Source organism: Misgurnus anguillicaudatus, chromosome 25 (genome assembly GCF_027580225.2).
Source record: "Misgurnus anguillicaudatus chromosome 25, ASM2758022v2, whole genome shotgun sequence".
In the NCBI taxonomy this organism is placed as follows: Eukaryota; Metazoa; Chordata; class Actinopteri; order Cypriniformes; family Cobitidae; genus Misgurnus; species Misgurnus anguillicaudatus.
The window spans coordinates 23,689,058-23,715,955 of NC_073361.2; the positions used below are offsets into that span (position 1 = coordinate 23,689,058).

A 26,898-nucleotide genomic window follows, 5' to 3' on the forward strand; every position below is an offset into this window, starting at 1 on the left:
ATTGTTGTTTATGACTATATGTGCAATGCATTCATAACAAAAAAAAATATATAAATACATATAAATTAAAATTTTATTTAAAATTAATTTACCATGCGAAACATTTGGTTGGCCAGCAGATGTCGTCCTTCCGCTGACGCGTTCTTTATTGCCATAGCAACTTACTGTTGCCTCAGAAACTACACGCGCAGAAGATGGAGGACTTAAAAAGGAGGTATTTGTCCGCGTGCGAAGAAATTCAGCGACTTCCCAATGAATGTATTTTGAAAGTATTGTTAGATGCCAAGAACAGGTTGGTTAAGTAACTCGCGTGTATCGTTGTTATCGTTAACCAGGCTTTTATGTGATTTTATTTTCGCTTTATCTTGCTCAGCGGTGTTTCACTTGAACTAGCTGGTAGTAATGATCGACTGAGGCATAAAGAGAGATTGACAGATGACGATGTGCTTGTCCTGTCAAAAACGCTGGGTGGAAGTTCAGCAATAAAGGGTAAACTATTAACTCCTCTTTCCAAGAAATGTAATTTAGAAATGCAAATCATAAAGAAGGGATAATTAAACACGTTTATTAGGGCTATAACTTTATATTGTGCGCTTTGTCGCATTTTAAGTACATTGTTACTGACTTCGTGACATTAAAAATAATGTATTGCAGGTTTAGACCTTAGATACAACTGCATCACGGATAAAGGAGCAGTTTATCTTGCAAACATCATTCAGGTAAGTCACTAGTGTTCCTAAAAATCTTGGTAAGTTATCTAACTCGGATTTACCTGTCTAACAAACTAAAACAATTCTGCACGAGACATTAAAGGGTCAATATCACTATGACGTGCCGTTTGCGGTCATCAGAATCACCCTATCATCATGAATATATTCCAAAATAATAAAATCCTGAAGTTTTATTATAAATGGCCAAACATTTAAACACATACAAGTTCAATGATAAGTCTCTTGAAATATGTTTTTCCCATTTTATACATTTTTTTGATTGGATATATGCTTCAACAAGTTAATTGATAAAAAACTAATATTTATTTTGTATATTAATTATTCATAATAATATTAAGCATTTTGGCATGTGTCCCTAAAATTGCTTTCCACCCTGTCATTTTGGGGTAAACGCTCCTTAAAGGTGCAGTGTGTAATTTTTAGAAGGATCTCTTGACAGAAATGCAAAATAATATACAAAACTATATTATCAGGGTTGTATAAATACCTTTTTATAATGAACCGTTATGTGTTTATTACCTTAGAATGAGACATTTTTTTCTACATACACAGAGGGTGCACTTACATGGAAGTCGCCATATTTCTACAGAAGCCTTAAAGGACAATTTTTTTACTAAGTTGTCTCCGGCGATGACATGTTTGTCCGGTGGCAGCTACCGTAGATTCTCTATGTGTTTCAAAAGCGAGGGGTGAGCAGTGGACTAAGCCGTTGGTTGCAATTCGCAACCTCACCACTAGATGCTGCAAAAATTTACACACTGCACTTTTAAAGAAACCAACTGAAGTAGTCAGTGACATCCCGTCCCCCATTTGGTCTTTATTCAGTGGAGGTTTAAACATATAATGCTCACACAGTAAGTATCTACACTTTTCATCATATTGTGTTTGTAGTTGCCTGATGTCAAGCATAAAACTTTGCAGAAAATTAAAATATGTATTTTAAACAGTGCACAGTCAGCTTCAACAGTGAAGCACTTAGCTAACTGCAGCTACATCATGTGTTCATTAAATGTTAAATGTAGCTAAAAATGTCCACCCTGTCATGATTTTTTTTAACATTGAATTTGCATGACAGGGTGGACATATTTTTGTATGGTGTTTGCTTGCAGTTAAAGGAGTTCGGTATTTTACACTTGTTTATGATGAAATGGAATGCCTTTGACTGAAGTTTGGACATATGATGCTGTCCCGAGAGTTTTCGGGTGTTTGTTCTGTCACCTCCCACCTCTTCAGCGACTGTGTGGGTGCACTGGAACGGTCCTTCCTGGAATGCATTGAACTTTCGTTTACAAAGACGTGAAACTCACCGAGTGGTCAGGGGTGTTCACTGATATGCTCACACAAAAATCGCTGCAAAAGATGCTTTACAACAGGTTTTATCTTAGTTTTTGTCCAACTCCATTGATTTGTATTAGATGTGCTGTGAGGTACGGTATTACTCCGTGCTGGGAACGTTGTTTGTATTTTTGCAATTGTCAAAGGCGGATTATCGCCACCAACTGGGCTGGAGTGTCTATTATTCAAGCTCTCAACGGAAGAATGTACGGGTGTGAGGTGTTTGGAAAAATAGGTCCACAAGTTTACAACGAATGCTAAAACACCTGTTGGAAAGCATCTTTTGCAGCGATTTTTGTATGAGCATATCAGTGAACACCCCTGACCACTCGGTGAGTTTCACGTCTTTGTAAAACGAAAGTTTAATGCATTTTATGAAGGATTGTTCCTGTGCACCTATACACACATTGTAGAGGTGGGAGGTGAAACAACAAATACCTGAAAATTCTCGGGGCAGCCGCATATGTCAAAATTTCAGTCAAAACCGTTCTATTTCATCATAAACAATCTGAAAACAGGGCTTTAAGTGTAAAATACCAAACTTGTCCTTTAATTTATAAAAAGTGCTGGAATTTGACCAATATGCATTTTTAACAGCCTACGGTCTCCTTAATACAAAACATATGAAGTTAAATGGAAAAATCTTAGATTTTTTGGGGGGAAATTTTGCAGTCTCAGAAGCACTTTATAGTGATATTGACCCTAAAACTATATAACCGTTTTAACAGGAAAGTGAGTCCCTACAGTTTCTTAACCTTATGTGCAATGACATTGAAGCAGAAGGTGCCGAAATGATAGCAAAAAGTTTACATGTAAGTCTCAGGAATTAAAGATCTACATTTGATTTATTTATAATAAAAACTTTATTAGCATCACTTTAGTGTCTGTCCTCTACATTTCACAGCAAAATAAAAGCTTGAGGACGCTCAGAATGACTGGAAATAAAATTGGGAACAAAGGTGCCATGCAACTGGCTGCCATGTTGCAGATCAATGCTACTTTAGTGGAATTGGATGTGTCAGATTGTGACCTGGTAATTTTACATATAACAAATATACATACAAATATTATATACATAATAAAAATTGTACATTTTAAGTAATCAGTGTTATGATTATTCACCAGACTACACAAAGTGTAATAGCGTTTGCCATCGTCTTGAGCAATAACAGAAGAATATGTGCCATTAATATTAGCCGACCTCTTCTATTCAGTCTTCAGGTATGTCTGAAATGAAGTGTTTTTTTTACAAAAATACTTTTTATTGGTTAAAAGTAATCATGCCTTAAACAACAGGAGGAAACTACAGTCCATATGGCAAAGATGCTGGTGGTAAATAAAACCCTAAGGGAGTTGCACATGGGAAAACATGGCATGACTGATACTGGTGTAGAAAGACTGTGTGAAGCATTGAAGGTGAACAACTCTCTACGCTACCTGGATCTTCGCTGGTATTTACACACAAAAATCTTTAAATGGAATTGTTTACCAATGAAAGTTCTGCCATCTGTCATTACACGTGCACATTTTGCAGACACTTTTATTAAAAGCAACTTGCAGTGCATTCAGTGTATAGATTTTATCACTAAGTGTAATAAAATATGCCAAAAAATAGAGGATATGCTAAAAAAAAAGAATTAAGTTGCTGTTTTCTATCAAATAAAAGTAAATGATGACACTTTTTGAAGCTTGAATAGCCCCTTGTGCATCCACTTTTACTCAGGGTGGATGAACAATCTCTTAAATGTCTTTAAAAAAAATAAAGTTAAAGGCGGGGTGCATGATCTCTGAAAGCCAATGTTGACATTTGAAATCACCTAAACAAACACGCCCCTACCCCAATAGAATCTGGACCTTCTTTTGATAGACCCGCCCCACACATACGCAACCCAGGCAACGATGTCGGTTAGTAGACACGCCCCTTACTGCTGATTGGCTACATGTGTGTTTTGGTACCCGGCCTTACTCCCTTTCCAGTGTTTTTAAAAAATCATACACCCCGCCTTTAATCCAGATTGTGTGTGAATTAACAAACCTGTCTTTATAACAGTAACAAAATTACTCGAGATGGAGCCAAATGCTTATCAGAGGTTTTAAAACAAAACAGCACTTTGGAGATTGTAGATCTCTCCTCCAATCGCATCGAGGATGACGGTGCTGCATATCTGAGTGAAGCTATCAAACTTCCACACAGCAAACTTAGAGCGTTAGTATCTATTTTTTTTAAAATCCAGTCCTAGTATTCATTATTAAAAGTTTACAATAAAAAAAGTACACACTAAATATCAACATTTCTAGTCAACATACAGATTTGGTCTTCTTTGTTTCCTAGATTGTCTATTACCAGTAACAACATTGGAACAGCAGGTCTTATGTCCCTCTACAGGGCGATCGGAGTAAATTCCAGTCTCACACACGTTTATATCTGGGGAAATAAACTTGAGGAACCTGTGTGTGTGGTAAGACTCCATTTCTGATGTTATAAAATACAGTGTCCAATAACAACTACAAAGTAACATTGAAAGTAATTGTCCGCAGGCTTTCTCCCAGCTGATAAGCAGCGGGCGACTGTTGGATGGGCACACAGATGTTTCCCCCTATGAGGTTGACGGTCATGTTTTCTTAGCAGAAACGTCTCATGGTTTACGCAGGATGTCTCGATGTGAATGGGATGGAGATTTCAGTAATTCTGCACTGGCCCTGATTAAATCAGATTCATTGGTTCCTCAGACCTAGTCTCATATCCATGATAACATTTTTATACATTTTTTTTCTCAATATTTCTTTAAGACAGATCTGAACTGAAACAAAAATTAAAGATTTAAAGAAAATTCAAAATAATGTTTTGGTATATTTTTCTTGTGTTTTGCAGTAGATTGTCACCTATTTCATTGCTAAAAAAAGGATTTTGTGTATTTGATGGTATAATACAATGTGTATGGGTTGTTTATGGTTCAAAAAACATTCTTTTCCACATGGCGTACATTTTTGTAGCCCCAGATATCCAGTTTTTCTCAAACGCTTTGATTTTGTACAAAACTCACAGATTAGAAAAGTTCTGTGTCCCTGATTGCCCAGCTAACCTGTACGTTGTGATTAGCCAGAATACCTCTGACGTCAGCCGGAAATGTGACGCTCCTTACCATGTTTGAAAGATTCGCTCACAATGCAATGCTAACAGGAGTTAACTTACAGGCTGTGAGTCTGAAGTGGGAGGAATTATAATGTTGGTTTGTCCATGTCAACAGGCCCAAGAAGTAAACTGCTGTCTACAATCCGTGTGTTTGATGTAGTCCAAAAAAAGAGAACTCGCGTCATCGTTTACTTTGGGGTTTATACCTTTTGCACATCATTAACATGTACTAATACACACTTAATGTGGGTTCACACCAGATGTGAGTTTAACAATTTGCGCGATGCGAATTGGGTGGCGCAATTGGCGCGAAAACTTGCACTATTCGCCTCAAACGCGCCTTCGCCAAAGTTGAAAATATTCAACTCAAGCGAAAAATTTGCATGACACAAAGTTAAATCCCGCGAGTAATAGAGCAAGCAACGCGATGCTACGCGTTTGGTGTGTGTACGTAGCATTACACACCAAAGGATATGTAAAATCGTGAATCGGACAATAGGTGCTCTTTAATTATAATTCATTATAATTACAATGCTCTTACATCTTGCGTCTTTGTGTCCATTGTCTGGAAATGTCACAGACAGTCATAATGAATTGTGAATAATATATCATTCATGTAAATGGTTCGCTTTGACACTTTTGTTACTGTGGGTTCACACCAGACGCGATTTCAACGATTTGCGCGAGTAGATTTCATACAAAGTCAATGCAAAGACGTGATCAGATGCGTCCTCGCGTGGGGCGATGCGAATGACGTGATATGAGCAGCGCGTTTGCTGTGAAAACACGCGCTATTCGCCTCAAACGCATGACACAAAGTTAAATCCCGCGAGTAATCTAGAGCGAGTAACGCGTTTTGTGTGTACGTAGCCTTATGGTGTCACATTAAATTTCCCACGATTTTTGTTAGAGAAATTTTGTTGACTAATTTTTAGTTCATACGATTTCATTTTTACACTAACCACTCCTGAATTTAACTTTTACTGTAAATATGTAAAATGAATGACGCAACACTGTACAATCAGCTTTAAAACGGTTAAATTCAGTTTGAGAATCAAAAAATCTAACCCATAATAACTCTTATAAAGTAGAAAATATGGTTCTGACACATCCATCAACACTTCATTATCAGTAATATCTTGCTTTGCAACTTCAGTATCACAAAAGACTGAACATCAAAGTGGCTACAATACTTCTCTGTAAGAGGTTGCCTTTGATGTGGGTGTGGCCTCGCATTCCAGAATGACATTTTTCTTACTAAGAATTTTTTCCAGCTTTTCTCTCTCGGCTGAACTGACAGCCCAATGTTGCATAGACAGACGGGTGAGGCAGGGGAGCTGAGGAAGAGCTTCCAGCAGGGCGGGTAGCCAGGGGGATGCAGAAAGACACGTGGCGGGACGAAGACTGACATCCAGTTCTTCGAGGTTCTTCAGACAGCCGGCTTTTCCAAACAAAGACGTCCAACCACCATCTCCAACACTGCCGTTATAAGACAGATCTAACTGCTTCAGTCGGGACAGAACTCCACGTTGACAGGCCGATTCTGTAGGATCACAAGAGTTTGGCAGACGCATCATAGACTATGAAAAACACGATTTTATATAATTAATTAAACAGATTTTGATTCATTCGTTCATTTATGCTGTCGAACCCTCCATGTCAATGTTGCTAAAGCCACACCCTACCAACATACTGTATGTATAAATGACAACACTTACCGATGTGTAGTACATCCTCTGTGGTTAAATTACAGCTACTCAGTCTGAGTTCTTGCAGTTTGGAGTCAGCCGCTTTCAAAGGCTCCAAAAATTCCTTCAGATTTTCCCCGACACACTTGTTCCAAGACAAGTTCAGACTTTCAAGCTGTTTAAAGTTCACCATGTTGGCAGCTGCAAAAAACATTCACACAGTTCTCTCACAATCTTTGAATTTGTAAATTTTGTTTAAATCTGTACTGGTTTCGTACCGAGAGCATGGCATGCTGATGTGCTCAAAGCGCAGTTGTTCAGCGGGAGTTTGGATATCTGATGGAGAGGAAGGGTGTGCAGAAGATCCTGTAGAGTATCTCCAACGCTTTTATTAGAGGACAAATCCAGCTCTCTGAGCTCTTGTAGGGATGAAGCTACCTGGACTGAAAGTAAGTATAGAGTTGAAATTCAAATGCAAGCAACTTCAATTTTCATACAACAGTAACTATTTTTCTTACCTAAAGCTAACATATCTTCCTTTGTTAAGCAGCACAGATGCAAGTCTAGACTCTTTAAGTGCTTAAGATGTGTAAGATTAGTGGCCATTGAGGTGAGACCTCCACTTGCTTTTTTGTTGCAAGACAGGTCCAAGTGCTCCAGCCCTGTGATGAACCTGAGAGCTTGACCTTTAAAACATTACATGAAACGAATTTGTAACATTTCAGTTTTAAACACTTCTCGAGTGACAGTGTTGTTATTAGTTTGTGTCTGGTCAGTTCCCCAATGTGTTTTTTATTGGATATCTCTCATACCAAGAATATTGAAGCTGTCTTTATTCAGTCCACACATGCTCAGTTTGAGGGACTTTAGCCGTGGAGTAGAACCCAAAGAAGAGGTAAAGTTCTTCATTCCCTTGACCAACAGCTTGTTATTTGACAGATCCAAGTCCTCCAAACTAGACAACATGGGAAGAGCCACACCTGGAGAAAAATATCAGTATAAATTCCTATGTCAAAAGAATCATTGCATGCAATAATAATAAAGGTAGTTAAAGAGTAAAAGTGTGCAAGATGTAAACAATCATACGCAGATTCTTCCTCCTAAAAGAAACCAAAGATTCCATATCCAGGCACTCGCATAGACTTTAAAGTCTGTGTAAAGTAATTTCAAAGAATTGTTTCTAAACACATTTTAAATGTCAGTAATGTATTGCTAAAACAATGGCTCGATGACGCACTGAAGCCACCGAGCATGGCGGTTGTGGCTAGAAGGGATACAGCTATGGCCGAAATCTTGTAAAATCTCGCAGAATGAGCGCTGTTTTCATAAGGCCTGTTTGAGATGTGGCTCGCCTCGACTGAAATTGAGGCGAAAAAAGGGTTTCACCAATCTCGCAGTCCAGTCGACCACAAACGTCAGCAGAGGCAGATTTTGCGTATTTTATCACGGATAAAATATCAATAAATACATTTAGATGAAGATGTTTATAAGGAGAATCAACGAAGGTGACCTGTTTATTACTGGAGAACGCTAACTTACTTAGTAAATGTTGGGATGGATAAATCTAAATGTATCTTTTCTGTTGTGTAAAATATAAACAGCTCACAAATTATTCAGCACCATTACAAAAGTTTAAAGGAATTCATTAAAAATAGAAATATCACAAGTCAATAAAAGTAAAAAATATATATATAAAATACCTGGGCCTGGCCAATAACCATTTAAAGCTATGTTGTTAGCATTTCTTTTCCCATCTTGTTAGCATTTCTTTTCCCATCTTGCTTCGTCACTGCAGTCGGTGGAGAGCAACTATGCCTGACTGCAGAATCTGACGAGCTGCCTCCTCATCGCGGGACTTTTTTGGCACACGTCAGCGTGACAACAGAGCAAGGCCCTGTCCCAAATGACGCACTTCATGTGGACTTTTGGTATCGTGGCCTTAAATTGCGCGTGCTCGCTTAGTGTACGAGTCCGTAAGGTGTCCCATCTGTCATTTTTATGCTCTGAAGTGTGCTCATCAGTGCCCCCTTTGCACCCTTGATGTGGTCTTCAGTGAAGCCCGCACTGCAGCAGGCTTCGCGCACTTTACCAACCCAGAAGTCCTTGCGAAAGAGCAATCAGATCAATCAGACGACGGAAGGGAGGAGTTCACACTGATGGGCAACTTCTTTTCCTATTTTCGGCGTGATGCTCGAGTCTGTTCCAAAATACGACTCCGGTGCACCCTTTTGGACTCGCGTCAAGGGTCCCTAAGGTCTGCACTACATGATGTCATCAAAGTGTGGACTCTGAGGAGGTCAACAAGTCCGGAGTGTGCCATTTGGGACAGGGCCATAGTCGAACGTAACTCGGACACTGTCTTACCGACATGCATCTCGCAGCGATCACCAGTGATTGATTCTGCGCAGAATACGCTCATCTCAAACGAGCCTATTCTAACCCTAAACATCTTGCGAACTTGGGCAGCAGCTGTATCCGCTGTAGCCAGAACCAAGCCCCGCCTCCAACACAATTGCGATAATCTATTCAAGGCCCTGTCCCAAATGACGCACTTCATGTGGACTTTCGGTCTTGATGCCTTAAATTGCGTGTGCTCGCTTAGTCTACGCGTCCATAGGGTGTCCCATCTGTCATTTTTACACTCTGAAGTGTACTCATCAGCGCCCCCTTTGAACCCTTGATGTGGTCTTCAGAGAAGCCCGCACTGCTGCAGGCTTCACGCACTTTCCAACCCAGAAGCCCTTGCGAAAGAGCAATCAGACCAATCAGACGACGGAAGGGAGGAGTTCACACTGATGGGAAACTTCTTTTCCTATTTCCGGCGTGACGCTCAAGTCTGTCCCAAAATACGACTCCGGTGTGCCCTTTTGGACTCACGTCAAGGGTCCCTAAGGTCTGCACTACATGATGTCATCAAAGTGTGGACTCTGAGGAGGTCCACAAGTCTGGGGTGTGCCATTTGGGACAGGGCCATAGTCGAACGTAACTCGGACACTGTCTTACCGACATGCATCTCGCGGTGATCACCAGTGATCGATTCTTCACAGAATAAACTCATCTCAAACGAGCCTATTCTAACCCTAAACATCTTGCGAGATTTGGCCGTAGCTGTATCCGCTCTAGCCAGAACCAAATGTGGCCCCGTTTCCAAAACAATAGCGATCATCTATTCAAGGCCCTGTCCCAAATGGCGCAGTTCATGTGTACTTTCCGTCTCATGGCCTTAAATTGCGCGTGCTCGCTTAGTGTACGAGTCCGTAGGGTGTCCCATCTGTAATTTTTACGCTCCGAAGTGTGCTCATCAGTGCCCCCTTTGCACCCTTGATGCGGTGTTCAGCGAAGCCCACACTGCTGCAGGCTTTGCGCACTTTACCAACCCAGAAGTACTTGGGAAAGAGGAATCAGACCAATCAGTCTACGGAAGGGAGGAGTTCACACTGATGGGCAACATCTCTCCCTATTTCCAGCTTGACGCTCGAGTCTGTCCCAAAATACGACTCCGGTGCATCCTTTTCGACTCGCGTCAAGGGTCCCTAAGGTCTGCACTACATGATGTCATCAAAGTGTGTAGGTCCACAAGTCCGGAGTCTGCCATTTGGGACAGGGCACAAGTTGTAGCAGTATTTGAAAGTTGAGAAGGCACCGAGTGGGCGTGGTTTCTGCACAGACAGCAGACACGCCCACAGAATTTGGGAGCAGAGATCCAGCCTTATTTTTTCAAGATTTTGATAACATATTTTATTGGCAGTTTTTCAAATCATTCAAATTTGAACAAATTTATTATCAGACTTTACACAGACTTTAACATCATAAAAAGCCTTTTTTTGCAGGAATGCACATTATAGACACTTAATACTTGTAGGTTCCACTTCAATATCTATAATTATTATGGCTTTTATATATATACAGTATTGGTTCTTACTCAGAGCTGTAATGTCTGTCTCTGAGAGTTGACAGTCCACCAGCCGGAGTTCTTTCAGTGTGTTGTCAGCACGGAGACGCGATGTAAAGTCTCCAAGATTTCCTGCCCCTATGCCAACATTCCAGGACAAATCTATCACCTCCATCAAAGGAATGCAGTCCAGAGACTCCCCTGAAACATCATGAGACAAAGTCCTTTTATCATCTAAAATTTCATACTCATGGCACGTTTGCCTATATATTTAAGATCAGAAAAAGGGGGATATGTGGAAGATAACTTATATAAGTCAAATCTGTAGTTTGATATGCATGGTACAATGACGTTACCCTGCCTGTGAAATCCAGGGTAAAGTCTTATAATCTATTTTTGAGATTATGAGCATCAATTTGATTTAACTGATTGATTTTAATTTTTGACATGACCTTATTCAGTCAATAATAAAGATATCAAGGTTTTTACAGAATGCTCTTTACATTATGTATAGGATTATTTTATGTAGAAACCCCAAAAAATGCCTTTAGCTTAGTCAATGATTGTTCCTTTACCAAGAGCTGTGAGATCTTGCGCCGTCAACCTGCAGCTACACAGTTTGAGGACTCTCAACCTTTCCAGATGTTGCAGATGGGCCGTAAGAGCCTTCAAGGAGCCTCCCACCAGATCATTCCAAGAGAGATCCATCACATCCAGCTGAGGCAGGAATGGCAGTAAGGTGGCTGAGGTAACATGAAAACAATAATTAAAGATCCAAACATACGCAGTCCTGTGTATATATTACATTACCGAAAAAGAAATATGTCACAACACCCACCCAGTTCCACCACATCTGTGGCTGTCAGATCGCAGTGGCTCAGGTTTAAATTTTGACTTTGTGGGGTTTTCCCCAACTTCTCAATAAACTGTTTCACTCGATCCCATCCCACCACAGATCCAATCTCATCATCCAGATTATTGACTTCTAAAGGAAAAAGAAGTGCTTGTCAAGATATGTTTGTGTTATGTTGAACCTTGTAAATGCTTTTGACCTGATTCTCACCTTTCTTAGGTTCGCTGTTCTCCTTTTCCTCACTGCCCTCTGATTCTTTCAGTTCAGGTATCTCTCCATTTCTCTTTCCATTGCTCTCGGATGGGCGGAAGAGGCGGCCCACGGCCGGTTTCTTTCTTTCTGTGAAAGAGGCTTTTCTTCTGAGCTGGTTTATTATGAGATCCAGAGGAGATCTTTTCTGATTGCCTTTGGCAGACCCTGCAACGTTAAAGAGTGTATTAATGTACATCATAGAAATGACAAAAAAATCATTAAAAATATATGTGACCCTGGACCACAGAACCAGTCATAAGTAGCATGTGTATATTTGTAGCAAAAGCCAAAAATACATTTTATGGGTCAAATTTATAGATTTTTCTTTTATGCCAAAAATCATAAGGATATTATAAAAAGATATTTTGTAAATTTCATACAGTAAATATATATCAATACTTTATTTTTGTGAGTGGATGCAGTTGGTAATGACATTATGTTTGATTTTTTGCAGATTCCAGATTTTCAAATAGATCTTTTTTTTTTAACAAACCATACACCAATGGAAAGCGTATTTATTCAGCTTTCAGATGATGTATGAATCTCAATTTCCAAAAATCGACCCGTATGACTGGTTTTGTGCTCCAGGGTCACATATTGTATTTAATGTTGATTATGTTCCTGTAGCTCAGTTGGCAGAGCATTGTGCAAAAAGGCAAACGGTTGTGGGTTCGATTTCCAGAGAACACAAAAATACTGATATAAATGTATTGCTTGAATGCACTGTAAGTCGCTTTAGATAAAAGTGTCAACCAAATGCATAAATGTATGTGTATAGCACCCTTAATGGGCTCAATGTGCCCGTGTAGAAAAGGGATGTTCCTTAAACTTTAAAAAGGGGACATTTCATAAGACTTTTTTAGGATGTACATATGTGTTCTAACTCAAAATACCCCACAGATAATTTATTATAGCATGTTAAAATTGCCAATTTGTAGGTGTGAGCAAAAATGTGCCGTTTTGGGTGTGTCCTTTAACATGCAAATGAGCCCATCTATGCACTAAATGCCAGTGCCGTGGTTGGATAGTGCAGATTAAGGGGCCATATTATCCCCTTCTGACATCACAAGGAGAGCAAAATTTCAATGACCTATTTTTTACATGCTTGTGCGGAATGGTTTACCAAAACTAAGTTACTAGGTTGATCTTTTTCACATTTACTAGGTTGATAAAAGCTTGGGGGCCCAATTATAGCACTTAAACATGGAAAAAGTCGGATTTTCATGATATGTCTACTTTAAGGTTATGTTTATTTTAGTTAAAACATTTCTAAAATAGTGTTTATGGCATGTTGTAAATAATTAATATTTTATATATGTTAGCTGGGTGACTTGATGTTTTACTTTTAAGTTTTGATAACACTTTAAAATATGTTTCCATTAATTAGCATCAATACATTCATTAATAATACGCAGTTAATTAGTATTTAATAATGTTAACAGTTCCACCTTTGTTACTACTGTAAAAAATAAGTCTGACATTTATTGTTTATTTATAAGCTGAATAAATACTGCAAAAAACAGTAGCTGCCTAGACACTTCAAATAACATGCTTTATATTTGTTTTTACAATACACATTTGTTTTTACATTCCAGGTGAATCAACGTGACCCGGAAATATTCTTAAAACACTTCGTAAGATTGACACTTTTACACAACATACTACATACCTGTTGAATCCATTGCTTTGTGTTTATGTAAAACCCAACTTGATTTCGGAGATCTAGGATGTGAAAGTTAAAAAAGGTAACGTTAACGTTACATTTCAGAAGAGTTATGTGTAGCTTTCATTATAAATATATTTCTGATAGCATTTATTATCAATACATTCATGTATTGACATGTATGACAATCGTTTAATGTTATTTTATACTCTTCATCTAAAGAGGATCTATTTTAAAATCACATATTCTGTTTTTATGACTATTATTAACAGTCCTACCTTGCGGTGTTTCTTACAACGTGTAGTTTAGCTTATACATATATGCGATGATTTTAGGTAGATTCAGTCCCCGTTGAAGCTGTTATTATATTGATCTCATTCAGTCATCCCGGATCCCGGAAGTGTTGTTGGCAGGTTGAACTTTGGCAAACCGGCTTGTACATAAACAGTGTAAACATGCAGTTGTCACATGAGACACTAGTAACCTCAGTTATTCATTTAAAGCATATAGCCTATAAAGTTGTCATAATACATAAATCTGTAGGGTGGACTCTGGCCATGGTTAACATCCACCTCCCTGACAAATACGTAGCCATGGAAACGATAAGACAGCTACAGCGTAAAAGTTTAGGGTCACTTGCTCATTGTTTATTTGTTCATAACTTTTCACTTGTATAATTCGTAATTTTTAAAATTGTAATGTAAACTTATCATAGAATAACAAAAATGTAACTAAGAATTATGTTTTGACTGAACAAACAAATAAATACTACATTTAAATAGCTTAAAATTATGCTATATTTTAGCATTTTTAAAGTAGCCACCCTTTGGCTATTTAAATGTTTTCTTGGGAATTTTAAAACTATCTTCTTGAGGTTTTACCCTGAGATGTTTTTATAAACAATACTTAATGAATTTTGGGTTAATGAATTAATTTAACAAAAATATTTTTTGTTGATGGAAACTGGTGGAAACCTTAGTGTTAAAATTTATTTAAATATAAACTACTAAAAAAGTAAATGCATGATAAAAGTCAAAACGCCAATATAATCAAACCGACATATATGATTATTTTTATTATTTTCTCCAGTGGAACATAAGTATATAATTTCCCATGACATCCAAAACTTGATGGGTGATACAAAGTGTTTTGATCACAAGGAGGTAGGACAATGTCATACAACACACATAAAAGATGGCACTGGTAAATATATATATATTTAAAAACATTTTGTTTGTGACCGTATTAATGTAAAATAATGTTTAGAAATAATACTTAGAATATATGTATTTTATATATTTTATGTATTTATATGAATTCTGCAGTCTCACATGCATTTTAAGTCATCTGGTAAAAGAAACAAGAGAAAGAAAACTAAATAAGGAAAGTCATAGCAGCAGCACAGAGGTATTGATCAGTCATACACCCGATTTCTCCATCCACTTCTGTACATAAGCTGTGAATACACAACCTGTATTGTTTTATATTATATATACAGTATATCTTTCCATTTGAGGTAGCAACTAATAAAATAAGCTTATTTTAAGTTTTGTATATGAAAACGATTACAGATTGATTGTCAGCTACGGCAAGCATAAGTCCTTTTCTTTCTCACGCAGAATACCATATCTTGCTTGGAGCAAAGTACACATAAATGTTGTTTGTCTAGACGTTTATCAGAATGTAAAGTACAAGGAAAAGATCATTTCCTATACTTGTAAATTATGTGGCAACCTCTACTATCACTTTATAAAATCTCAACTTGTTTTTCCTTTGTTAAAAGTATTTAAAATTTTGGTGCTCATTAAAGGAGGTAAAACATTTACTGGAAATGGCTTGGCTTTTTGTTGCTATATACAGTATCTGAGCTTTTAAATTCATACCACAGTGTAAACAGTTATATAAGTACACATGCATTTATATATTGTACATTCATAATAAGCATAGCTTGCATAAAAATATAAACTTGTAAGACAAAAAGAATGTTAAATATGTATAATTTGACATGAATTTTCACATAACATTTATCCATAAACAATAAATACCTTTATAAACAATATATCACTTGTGATGCATTTTTAAACAGATCCTCTTTTCCTATCAGTAGTGCTAGCACTGAAAAACGTGAATGGATGGCGTTGATTGTATGCTTGCAGGGTTAGATGCTTGCATAATGTCTATCCATATTCACATGTCCCAGAATGATCAGTTCAACCTGATAGTTACTATTATCTTTTCCCACAACAAATTCACAGAATAAACCCAAACTTACTTAGGGTGGCCCATATTTTGAATTTGGGAAAAAGTCTCTTGATTATGAATTTTAAGAATATGGAAAAATCCTGATTTCGAAAAAAGTCAAAGAGGTGGTTGATCCATATTTTGCGCTAAGGCGTCGGTGACATATGCAAGTCGCTAGAGGCTAAAGACATGGGACTGTCCATTAAAGCCGGGGGGACAGACTCCTTCAATTGTTGTTTGAGTTCAGAGATGGTACGCTCCAGCTTTTCTCTGGCCTCCCTCTCCCTACGTAGCTCCTCCTGCAATTCCTCGCGGTCCTCCTCGGCACGGTCAAGCCTGCGACGGAGCTCTGACAACTGATAACACAGAAGGGCAATGGTGAGATCTCTCTACACAGATGCATTTACATCAACCACAACCAATGCCAGGGTTTTAAATAGAGACATGCTAACACTTATTTAACGTATTATTAAAGGGACACTCTACTTTTTTGAAAAATGCTCATTTTACAGCTCCCCTAGAGTTAAACATTTGATTTTTACCTTTTTGAAATCCATTCAGCTGATCTATGCCGGGTCCGGCGGTACCACCCCCAGCATAGCCCAATCCATTGAATCTGATTAGACCACCAGCATCATGCTAAAAATAACCAAAGAGTTTTGATATTTTTCCTATTTAAAACTTGACTCTTCTGTAGTTACATCCGTATTAAGACCGACAGAAAATGAAAAGTTGTGATTTTCTAGGCAGATATGTCTAGGAACTATACTCTCATTCTGGCGTCATATTCAAGGACATTGCTGCTGTAACATGACTGCAGCAGGCGCAATGATATTACGCAGCAGCCGAAAATAGTCCCCTTAGTAACTTTCAATTTCACTACGCCTGCTGCAGTCATGTTACAGCAGCAAAGTCATTTATTATTACGCCAGAATGAGAGTATAGTCCTAGCCATATCTGCCTAGAAAATCGCTAATTTTAATTTTCTGTTGGTCTTAGTACACAATGTAACTACAGAAGAGTCAAGTTTTAAATAAGAAAAATATCGCAACTCTTTGGTTATTTTGTGCACGAAGCTAATGGCCTAATCAGATTCAATGGATTGTGCTAAGCTATGCTAAAAGTGGTACCGCCAGACCCGGAGATCAGCTGAATGAATTACAAAACTGTAAAAATCAAATTCACTCTAGGGGAGCTGGAAAATAAGCACATTTTTAAAAAAAGTGGAGTGTCCTATTAAGATTAAAATATGTATTTTAAAGGGTGGATTTTGGTCGGTGTGTGATTGGCTGGTACCTGTTTGGCATAGATGCTTTCCTGGTTTGATTCAGTACCCGAGTCTTTGCACCTGCAACCTTGCTGCCTCAACTGGTCCAGTCTAGATTTAAGCTTTTCCTGTTCCTGCTGGACCTCGCCCAGCCTCTGAGTGTGCTCGCTCTGAACAGCTTCCAGTTCCCCGTGCAAGTCACGGTGGTCTACGGCTTCACCCCGACGCAGAATCTGTAGCTCCTGTTCTCACGAAACAGAGTAATAGAGGGAGATTAAGAAATGAAGTACTACCAAAAGGAAAATGAGATTGTCAAAACAAACTTTTTGTATTGTACTGTAACATATGTGGGCTTAAAACCTTTTCAAGCTGTTTTTGTCTGCATAGGGTCGACTGAAGTTTCTCATGCTGAGCGCTGTACATCTGACGCAGTTCCATTACCATGCCGTCTTCACTGTGTTCTACATTTACACCAGTAGACCACTTACAAGTTGGCATATCTGGTTTTTGCCATTCATCTGGACTGCCATCATCTGTTTGGCCAGGTGTGTGACTTGTTTTTTCCTGCCCTGTATTAGATGAATGAAAATAAAAAAACTTAATTTACATTTAAGTATTTAGCTGATTTTTTATTTAAAAAGGTTTGTATTAGTGATCGATGACCATCTTGCAGTGGCCGATATATCGGCCGATATTTCAATATTTTTTATAGGCATTGGCCAATAATTTTTTTTGTTACTTAGATTTGTTGTTTGTAATGAGAAGACACTCAGATTTAAAGCCAAAGTCTGACAGACAGTAAAATGACCAATCATTATTTACTTTTTAACATGACGTTATATTGTGTTACACACGAGGGGCAACATTCCAATCTCTATGATGAAGCTAATACGGAAGTGACTTCAATTCATCAACTGGCCGCTAGAGACCGGCTTTCCAAAAGGGAGTCAGTTCCCATAGACCCCCATGTTAAAATGCCTAACTTTACAGCAGAAATTAATATTTACAGCAGTGGCGGCCAGTGACTTCTTTTTTCGAGGGCGCTCAATGCAAAGTTCGTCACAACATGTATGTAGCCCATCATGTGTGTGGTTCAAATTTCAAAATATGTGTTCTGCGCGTCGAGTGATCCTATGTGCATCACGTGTCTTGTCAAAATAAGTGCCTGCTGCAGATGCGTCATAATCTCATGTGTAATCAGAGTTTACTGTTAAGGGAGTGTCTTGCGTGTATTTTGTGAACATGAGCATCTCTTTTATCATAAACGGTTTTGACGCGTGTGCATCAGGCACTTATTTTGACAAAACACGTGATGCACATGGTTCACATGACGCAACAAACACATATTTTGAAAACACAAGCAACACACATGACACTCCGAACACTTTTTTTTAAATTTGAGCCCCTCGGAAGAGCAGCCACAAGCCGCCACTGGTTTACAGCCTGGTATAAAATGTGATTTTGGTCTATATAGCTAATTTTGCCCTTCATGACAACTTTGAGGAAGGTGAATTTTTTTGTATCTCATTCATTTAATTTATATTAAGCCTTAAAGTTCTGCACAATTAAGGGCGTGGCCACTTGAGTGACAGGTGAACTGCCAATGCTGTCACTACTGCCGAGCTAGGCAGGTGTGGTTTCAGCAACCAGCCATCTTGACCCATTTTTGGTTATCTGCGAGTGATGCTTTATTTAAAAAGATTTGTATTAGTGATCGATGACCATCTTGCAGTGGCCGATATATCGGACGATATTTTTTAATATTTTATAGGCCTCGGCAAGTAAATTTTTTTGTTACTTAAATTTGTTGTTTGTAATGAGAAGACACTTAGATTTAAAGCCAGAGTCTGACAGACAGTAAAATACGGTGATGCACAGCCAAGTTGGCGACGGCAAGCTCCGACAACTATTGGCTTCAAAAAAGCTCTTCTCACACCTATGGGTGACGTCAAGGACACTACATCTATATTTTTTGCAGTCTATGGTTACACACAACAACACTCTTCTAGATTTAAGCAAAGTTTTATTCAAACAGTACCGTGAGATTTCAGATACACATTAATTATGTCTTTTAAATATGTTTTAAGTATTTTAAAAGTGGATATTTATAAATATGCAAAAAAAGTTTATTTAGCGTCACCAATTTTCTGTTTGTCTCTCATTTACTGTAATTATGTTTGTGTTATATCGGCCTTATATCATCCAATCTGCTTTTTTAATATCTGTTTGCAATGTCACTTCTAATGGGTGTAAACTAACCTGAAAAGGAGGATGTCTTTGGGTCATCGTTGTCTCCATCCTGACAAACATCACCCTGAGTGTCTCCATGTTTGGCTGGACCTCCAATTGTCTCATCTGCTGAAGTCCACATTTCCTTTTCAGACACACACCCAACTGCTAAGCTGTTCCCTTCCAGCTTGTCAGGCACGTACTGGTACCAGCTGGACAGGAGAACAAAAGGGATGTAAGTAGTGGTACGGTTACTCCTGTTCTACTATTTAAACATTTACAAATGTCTATTTGGAAAAATATTTTCACTTTTGTCTAAATATATATATATATTGAATAAAGACATAGAGGTCTATTTAAAGCCAACCTTTCCATTTTTTGTACCACTAACGTGAAAATTATTATCAATTGTTAAATTTGCTAATTTTTTTTACACATTATGATAGCATTTGCAGTTCTGCCTTTATTTCTGAACAAACTCAAACGTCCAACACACCTTAACAAATGACAGTTTTGATAAAATTGTAATGATCATAGACCAAATGGACATTAACTTTATTTTTCTTTGCATTATTATAATTTCTATAAATGTAATGATAATTTCTGACACGTTCTTCATTCTTTTAATGAATAAACAGAAGGTACCTTTGCCACATCAAATCGGCTTGACTTGGGTCTTCCTTAAGACTGGCAAGCAAGCGTGAATCGAACACAAAAGCAGGTGAAGATACTCCCTGTAAGACAGATAAAAGGACTTGTTAACCTAGTTTTACTAACAAAGAGTGACTGATTGATTTAAAACACATTGCACTTTGTTTCTCAGAGGTTCTCACTTAGAGAACATCGTTTTGAAAAGGTTGCGTGCATCAGAAGCTGATCCTGGATTAACACTCTAATTCTGACACGTTTGATGGGCCCGGATGTCTGCGCTATGATGTTTCACTCCTTAAAACAGACAGAAATAATCTTTTTTTTCCATCTGTAAAACTGTAATATAAGCTCATTTAATGTATATCAGCCTTGTGACCGAGCAAAGTCTCACCGCCACCTTGCATGGCACACACAAACTGTGTGTTCTCTAAAAAGAAAAACAAACCACACGCCCACACTTTGCAGATAAAAAATATTTCCTTTTTGGTCATAGCGTAACAATTCACACGTACACAAAAGTCCCTCCGCTGTGGTTACGAAGCACGTTCCTCAAACTGTTCGGTCTCGAAGACCTTCATTTGATACATGTGAGGTCTTTTTTTGAGCCTATGATTGTTACCATATATTGCCGGTAAAAGTGGTTTGTTTATATCACCTAGAAACAAAACAGGCATTGCAGGTTTATTAAAAAAGACTGCTGTTGTACATGTGAGGTCACGTCCCAGACGACTCTGACTGGGGGATGTGTGGGCCATCACGTGGAGCTCACGGCTCGAGGACTTTAATCTACACAGATATTAACGACATGACACACACACACACTTCTAATACACTAAAACAACGACGTAATTCATTTGTGACCTCCTGAAATGCTGTGAACGCCCCAGTTCTGCCTGTGTGACAGATCAATAGTCTTGCTGACATGACCTAGCCTTAACCTCATCATTAAAGGGCCCTTTACAGGCGGTTTTGTGCCTTTAGTTGCCTTACATTTGTGACTTTATAGATGATAAACACACAACTATACAAAACTTTTAAGACATTTATGAATTCACTTATTTGGATATGTATTTTGGATTTATGCATTTGGCAATCGCTGCTATCCAAAGCGACTTACGGTGCATTCAAGCTTTACATTTTATCATGTGTGAATCCTTTAAAATTGAACTCATGCCGCAACTAAGCTACAGAAACTTTTATTAGGTGGTTGTTAGGATGGTTAGATGTTCGGACGGATGGATAAATAAATAAATAAATACAAATAGATAGAAAATAATAGAGAGAGATTGAAATAGACAGACATACCGATAAAAAATAATAGATGGATGGATGAATAAAAATAAAATCATAGACAGACAATATTTTATTGGTTTGGTCTGTTTCGTATTGAGAGAGAGAGAAAAAGACAATATCATAATATGCATATATTTACAATATTTTATATTGCATATTTAATGTTTTCCACAAACAGTGAGTTAGGTATCTGCAGTGATGGGTTGTCTGTGAACAGCAGCTGCTGGGGTTGTTGTTGAGTCTTTGGCTAAGCATTATATAATGAGATGGGAATTTACTGAATGCTCTGAAAATTCATTGGCTGGAAAAGAGGCTGGGGCCAGTGGTCTGCGCTGTGATTGGCTGGGAATGAGGTCCTCCTGTGTGAATGCTGGGTCTGGAAAGGGGGAGCAGCTCTCTGCAGGCACATGTAATAGAATGTCTCTGTCTTTCGCTCTCTCTCTTTCGCTCATTTTTTCATTTTTTTCTCTTCCCTCCCGCCCACTCTCATCTCTCTGTTTCTCTCCCCTGTTGCCGTGGTTCCCGATGTTTGTGCAGACTCCGTCAGAAAGAGTTTGAGAGTCTAGTGACCTGGTTCAAACCACATTCAGCCATTTCCTTTGGAGGGAAACATCTGGTGCGACATGAGAGCTGGATTCAGCTGACCCAACATTAGATTCAGTGTTTACTTTGTACTCAATTTTTTGTAAATGTTTTGAGTATAGAGACATTTTTGTCTCTTGAACCAATGACTCTTTGCTGCACATAGTTTTATCATAAAATACTGGATCATGAGACGAATCTTACAAAAAAATTACGTGAACAATATGTTTTTGTAAAATTGGAAATTATTTACACATCATGGTAGCATTCTTTTACCAAAATTAACCATGGTTTTGTTAAAACCAAAAAAACATGGTTACTGTAGTAAACCCATGGTAACCACAAAATAACCATGGTTTTGACAACCATGGTTTTCAAAAATCATAGTTAAACCATGGTTAGTGTAGTAAAACCGTGGTTTTGCTGATAGTAATCAATACACCAAAAGACCATGGTTACTACAATTTTACCACAAGAAAATCATGGTTAATTTTCACAAGGGTTTGTTCATTTGACCCTGTCTGTTTAGATTAGAAACATCAAACTTTGATTACTCGTTCATTTTAAATCGTTGTAAGTCAATATAAAAGAGCTAGGTTGTCAAGTTATATATTTACATATTTGTACTTAACATGCAGGATGATTTTATCTAGAAAACAGTAAAATACAACAAAATTTACTTTAGCTGGGTTTTCACAGACTTGGTTAAATTTAATTTACATTTGTTTTAATAATGGAATAAATTACAAAATATGTTTAAATTCATTGCGGTGAAGGAAAATGGGAAGATGCTTAATCGTATATTATAGAAATAATCATAAAAATATTTCCTCAGGGCAGCTTAACTCATTCCCCGCCAGCCATTTTTTTGAAAATGCCCGCCAGCATTTTTTGTGATTTTTACAAAAGTTTCGCAAAATGCATTCCAGGAAAATTTTCTTCTAAAAATATATAAACATACAAATATATAAAATGAAAGAACAGAACTTCTGCTTTCAAATAGACATATATACAAATAAACAAACAAAACAGGAAAAATCTATCTCTATTTTTTCTCCGCTTATAAAATCTTAGATATGTGTATTTTTCTTTAAAAATATATTTTTTTTTTTTGACAAAAAGCTGAAATAATTGCATTTTTGTAAAGGAATTTTCTTAGAGATCAGATTCAGATTGATTATCAAAACATACATAGAGTTTGAAATTAATAAATATTGTTTTGGCTTCAGTTTTTTTCATAATTTGGGTAAGCCCAATATTAAAGGCTAGTGGATAATAGCAGTATTACAGATTAACATAAACTTTTTTTTATACAAACGTTTTCTCTTAATTGACGAAGATAACTCATCAATGGCGGTAAAAGAGTTAATGGTCCTTAAAATACACTTTATATGCAATTTGCATTTTCTTTATGAAACATGTCCACAAACATTTGCACAAACTAGCCATAAATATTTATTTCACACTGTGTTTGCTGTTTTGCAAACTATGATTGCAGCATATATTGTACAAAGCAGTAATTAATGCTTTAAATAGAAAAAAAGCTTTAAAATAATATCATAAAAATCTGACTTTTCCATGTTTAAGGGCTATAATTTGGTCAGCCTAGAAAATGTGAACACAACCCAGTTACTCGGTTTTGGTAAACCATTCTCTGAAAGCATGTGAAAAAATAGGTAATTGAAAATTGGCTCCCTTGTGATGTCAGAAGGGGATAATACCACCTCTTAATCTGTACTATCCAACCATGGCACTGCCATTTAGTGCAGAGATCAGCTCATTTGCATTTAAGAGGACACACCCAAAAACGGCACATTTTGCTCACACATGTTATAATAAATTATCTATATGGTGTTTTGAGCTAGAACTTCACATACATACTCTGGGGACACCAAAGATTTATTTGACATCTTAAAAAAGTCTTGTGCAATATCCCCTTTGAAATAATACCAAATATTGTTTCCTAATAAATATAAACAATAAGTTATTCTTACCAGATGTGGCTGTCTTTTTTCCAGCTGGAACTTTGCCTTCATGTCCTTCAGAGATCTCTGCAGCTTCTCTTCATCCGCCGTTCCCAGGTGTCTCTGTGCGAGCTGCAGGTAGCAGGCCCACTTGGCCGAGTCGAAGCCCCAGTGACACGTACGTTTGTCGGGCTGTCGGTGAGAGTGCATGACAAACCGCTCCGGGCAAAACAGCTTCCGGCACAGGGAGCAGCGGATGCAAGGCGCATCCTGGCTGGTATAAAGCTGGGGTACAAACAGACCTTGAGACTTCCCCAGACATTGGTGTTCCACCCAAAATCCTCCAGATTCCTCACTCTTTTTCTCTTCCTCCTCCCCAGGACTGTGACCTCTGTGCGAGTCCCGGCAGAATCCCTCGCCTGGATGGAGTAATGTGTTGCAGAGGCGCTGGGCATCCGTTAGCGTGATGAGGCCGCAGGATGGAGTCCCCGGTGGAAGGACACCCATAACTTTGAGGACATGGAGCTGCGTGGCGTCACAGCGGGAACAGTACAAATACAGCTGATCGCACACGTGATTGATCTGTTGTAAGGAGAAGTCCCGCAGAACGGTGTTCAACAGCTGGGGTAGACAAAGACGCAGTTCACCTCCCACCGAGAAGCAAGAGATCGACTCACCCTCCAGACAGCAGAGTCCAAGGTCCGTGGAGCTGTCAGGAGGGACAAGAAGGGGCCCTCCTGCCACACATCCTTCAGCCAGAGGGGGCGCCATTTTATACTGACCGTGATGACCAGTAAACGCAGCCGGGCCACCAAGAGAACACTGGCTACTTAGAGAGAACTGCGCTAGGGTGTGCTTCAAACCAGGGCTCAGATCCGGAGTGGCCTCCATCTCGTTTGTTGCCTTGGAGACCTGATATCCACCACTGGAGCCGAGAGAGGTATCTGGAATTTTTTTGCAGGAGAGATTGAGAGCAGCCATCACACGTTTCTTGATGGGTGTGGTGGTGTCTGTGCCATTGCCTCGCATCAGTCTCTTTAATGGGACTTTGAGGAGCGTCTGGTCCTTGGGGGGACCCGGGCGGTTATTCTCAGTTGTTGCCATAATGTTGTTTGTGGATATCGTAAGTGGTCTTCAGTGACAGGAATATACACAGAGGAAGTCTTAGGAATGCAGTGCGTTTTATATGTGGATCATGGTGAAGGGCTGCCTTCTCATTTTTTCCAAATATCTCTGAAAAGATAAAACAAGTGTGATTATTAAATAGAAAAAGGCTTAATAATAGATATTTACTCATGAATTAATAATTTAAAGACAGATGATAACATTTGTATTGCGGATTGAATCTCATAATGTCTTGAACAGGCTATATTATCACAGCTTTATACTATTTCAAGGTAGTTAATTCAAAAATATAATCAAATACTTTAAACCAGCCATAAACTTGTTTCAGAAAATTTATTATTAATCATTTTCATAAGAAAGAAATCTCTTGTTTCCAAGAAGGTTAATGCTATTAGCCTAAGGTGGGTCTGGTTTTGTGTTTCGTCAGGCATATCGCAATCTTGTCACAAATTAATCATATCTGTAATGTGTTGTGGCTGCCCGTGACAGACTTTCCACCCCCTCCTACGGGTCTGATTACTCACAGTCAGAAGCCCCGCCCCTCTCACGGTTGTTACTCGAGGCCAGAAGCCCCGCCCCCCACCCGTCCACAGTTGTTCCTCACAGCCGGAGCTCCGCCCCTCCCCCTCCGCCATGGTAATGACATTCACTCGTGCCATAGACCTCTGCGGGACTACCCCCATATGTTCCCACACTATGACACTTTCACATTTCACAACAAACTGTGAAGGCAACCCCTCGAGAAGATTTTAAGTGGGTATAAAAAAATTCAGTGAGGTTATTAGGCTACAATACACAAATGTATAGGTTAAATATGGTTAACGCAAATATAGACGTTAAAGAAATAAATACTTATTTTATCTAGCAGCGTAAAATAATTCTTAACAAAATTCATTACAACCGTAACGTTAGTTGATTTTTATGTATATTTAAATGACATACGGGTTGTGGATAGTATCGTAGAGGAATCTTTGAACATGTCATAATAAAAACACAACCGAAGCAGTCATCGTATAAGATTATACACGAGGGTTTTTAATGTTAATGGCAAGGGAACATGAAACAAATGCTAACGATAAATTAATTATTATTTTAAATACGAAATAAACAATTTAAAATGCGTGCTTCCGTTGTATGGAGTGCAAAACGACAAAACGATATAAATCTAAGCTTACCTTGAAATGTAAAATCCTCGATTATTAAACAAGAATAGAATGAAAGCTCGCGAAATATTTGTATTTTATATCACGGGATTCCGTCTCGTAGTTCACTGCCGCACGAGCGCCCGTCGCTCCAACACTGATAAGTTACAGCGGTGTGGACTTCATGCTCGCGACGTCAATCCACAACCCAACAACCCACGTCACGAGACAGGCTGCCTGTTTAGAGACTCACGGCTAGACGGCGTGATTTACATCTGAGAAATCCGTCTCGCTATATGGGGCGGAACCCGAATTCTGATGAATCCCGCCCTCGAGTTGATCACTCTCTACTATGATTGGCGCGGCTGACTGAGCGACGTTAAATCTGTCGAATCGTAGAGTATCATTAAGTGCCGTACACCAACCATATCCATAGCAACCATAGCAGGAGTAGGAAGTCTGTCTAGCGATTCAAGGTTTACGTCTAGTGGTAAACATGCGTGAAGGTGTGTGTGAACGTTTATATCTGTCATGCACATTGGGTTGGCTTTCCTAATACACACAGATTACCTCATTAATATTTAACAGGCGAACGTAGATAAAGTTCATCTACATAACTATGAAACAATAGGATTTGGCAACATAACTTGTAAAATTATATATTCTTAATATATCCCATTATGTACCATTCAGCGTACAGTTTTAAAACATTGTACATAAAAACTATTTTTAACTAACTTTATGACACTACTGCTGGATTTGACAAGCATTTCTGTAAATTACACACATAACCCTTATACATACTGAGTCGTTTGACCACTTCCCTGTATGATAACAAGCCCTATTCTAACTCGTTA

The 26,898-nt window shown here is 38.4% G+C and overlaps 3 protein-coding genes across 4 annotated transcripts; 1 reads left to right on the forward strand and 2 right to left on the reverse strand.

Annotated features, from left to right (window-relative positions):
* Positions 1-129: 129 nt before the first annotated feature.
* lrrc34 (leucine rich repeat containing 34) lies at positions 130-4,802 on the forward strand. Its single transcript, XM_055182886.2, has 10 exons — positions 130-292; positions 374-489; positions 655-719; positions 2,795-2,878; positions 2,971-3,099; positions 3,192-3,287; positions 3,363-3,517; positions 4,117-4,272; positions 4,399-4,525; positions 4,605-4,802. The coding sequence occupies exons 1-10, from the start codon at positions 195-197 to the stop codon at positions 4,800-4,802; spliced, it is 1,224 nt and encodes a 407-aa protein (XP_055038861.2). The 5' UTR covers positions 130-194.
* On the reverse strand, positions 2,906-14,145 carry lrrc31 (leucine rich repeat containing 31). The gene is made up of 11 exons (XM_055182888.2): positions 13,826-14,145; positions 13,554-13,606; positions 11,843-12,049; positions 11,618-11,764; positions 11,355-11,522; positions 10,810-10,980; positions 7,700-7,867; positions 7,406-7,573; positions 7,166-7,330; positions 6,918-7,088; positions 2,906-6,742 (listed from the first exon to the last, which is right to left on the reverse strand). The coding sequence occupies exons 2-11, from the start codon at positions 13,564-13,566 to the stop codon at positions 6,384-6,386; spliced, it is 1,737 nt and encodes a 578-aa protein (XP_055038863.2). The 5' UTR covers positions 13,567-13,606; positions 13,826-14,145; the 3' UTR covers positions 2,906-6,383.
* A 451-nt stretch (positions 14,146-14,596) lies between these two features.
* Positions 14,597-26,355, reverse strand: skilb (SKI-like proto-oncogene b). Of its 2 annotated transcripts, XM_073863716.1 has the most exons (8): positions 26,075-26,355; positions 25,424-25,601; positions 23,805-25,007; positions 19,930-20,018; positions 19,315-19,496; positions 17,416-17,624; positions 17,085-17,297; positions 14,597-16,144 (listed from the first exon to the last, which is right to left on the reverse strand). In XM_073863716.1, the coding sequence occupies exons 3-8, from the start codon at positions 24,876-24,878 to the stop codon at positions 15,935-15,937; spliced, it is 1,977 nt and encodes a 658-aa protein (XP_073719817.1). In that variant the 5' UTR covers positions 24,879-25,007; positions 25,424-25,601; positions 26,075-26,355; the 3' UTR covers positions 14,597-15,934. The 2 variants fall into 2 exon arrangements, with proteins under 2 accessions (XP_073719817.1, XP_055038862.2); XM_055182887.2 differs by lacking the exon at positions 25,424-25,601.
* Between the last annotated feature and the right edge of the window lie 543 nt (positions 26,356-26,898).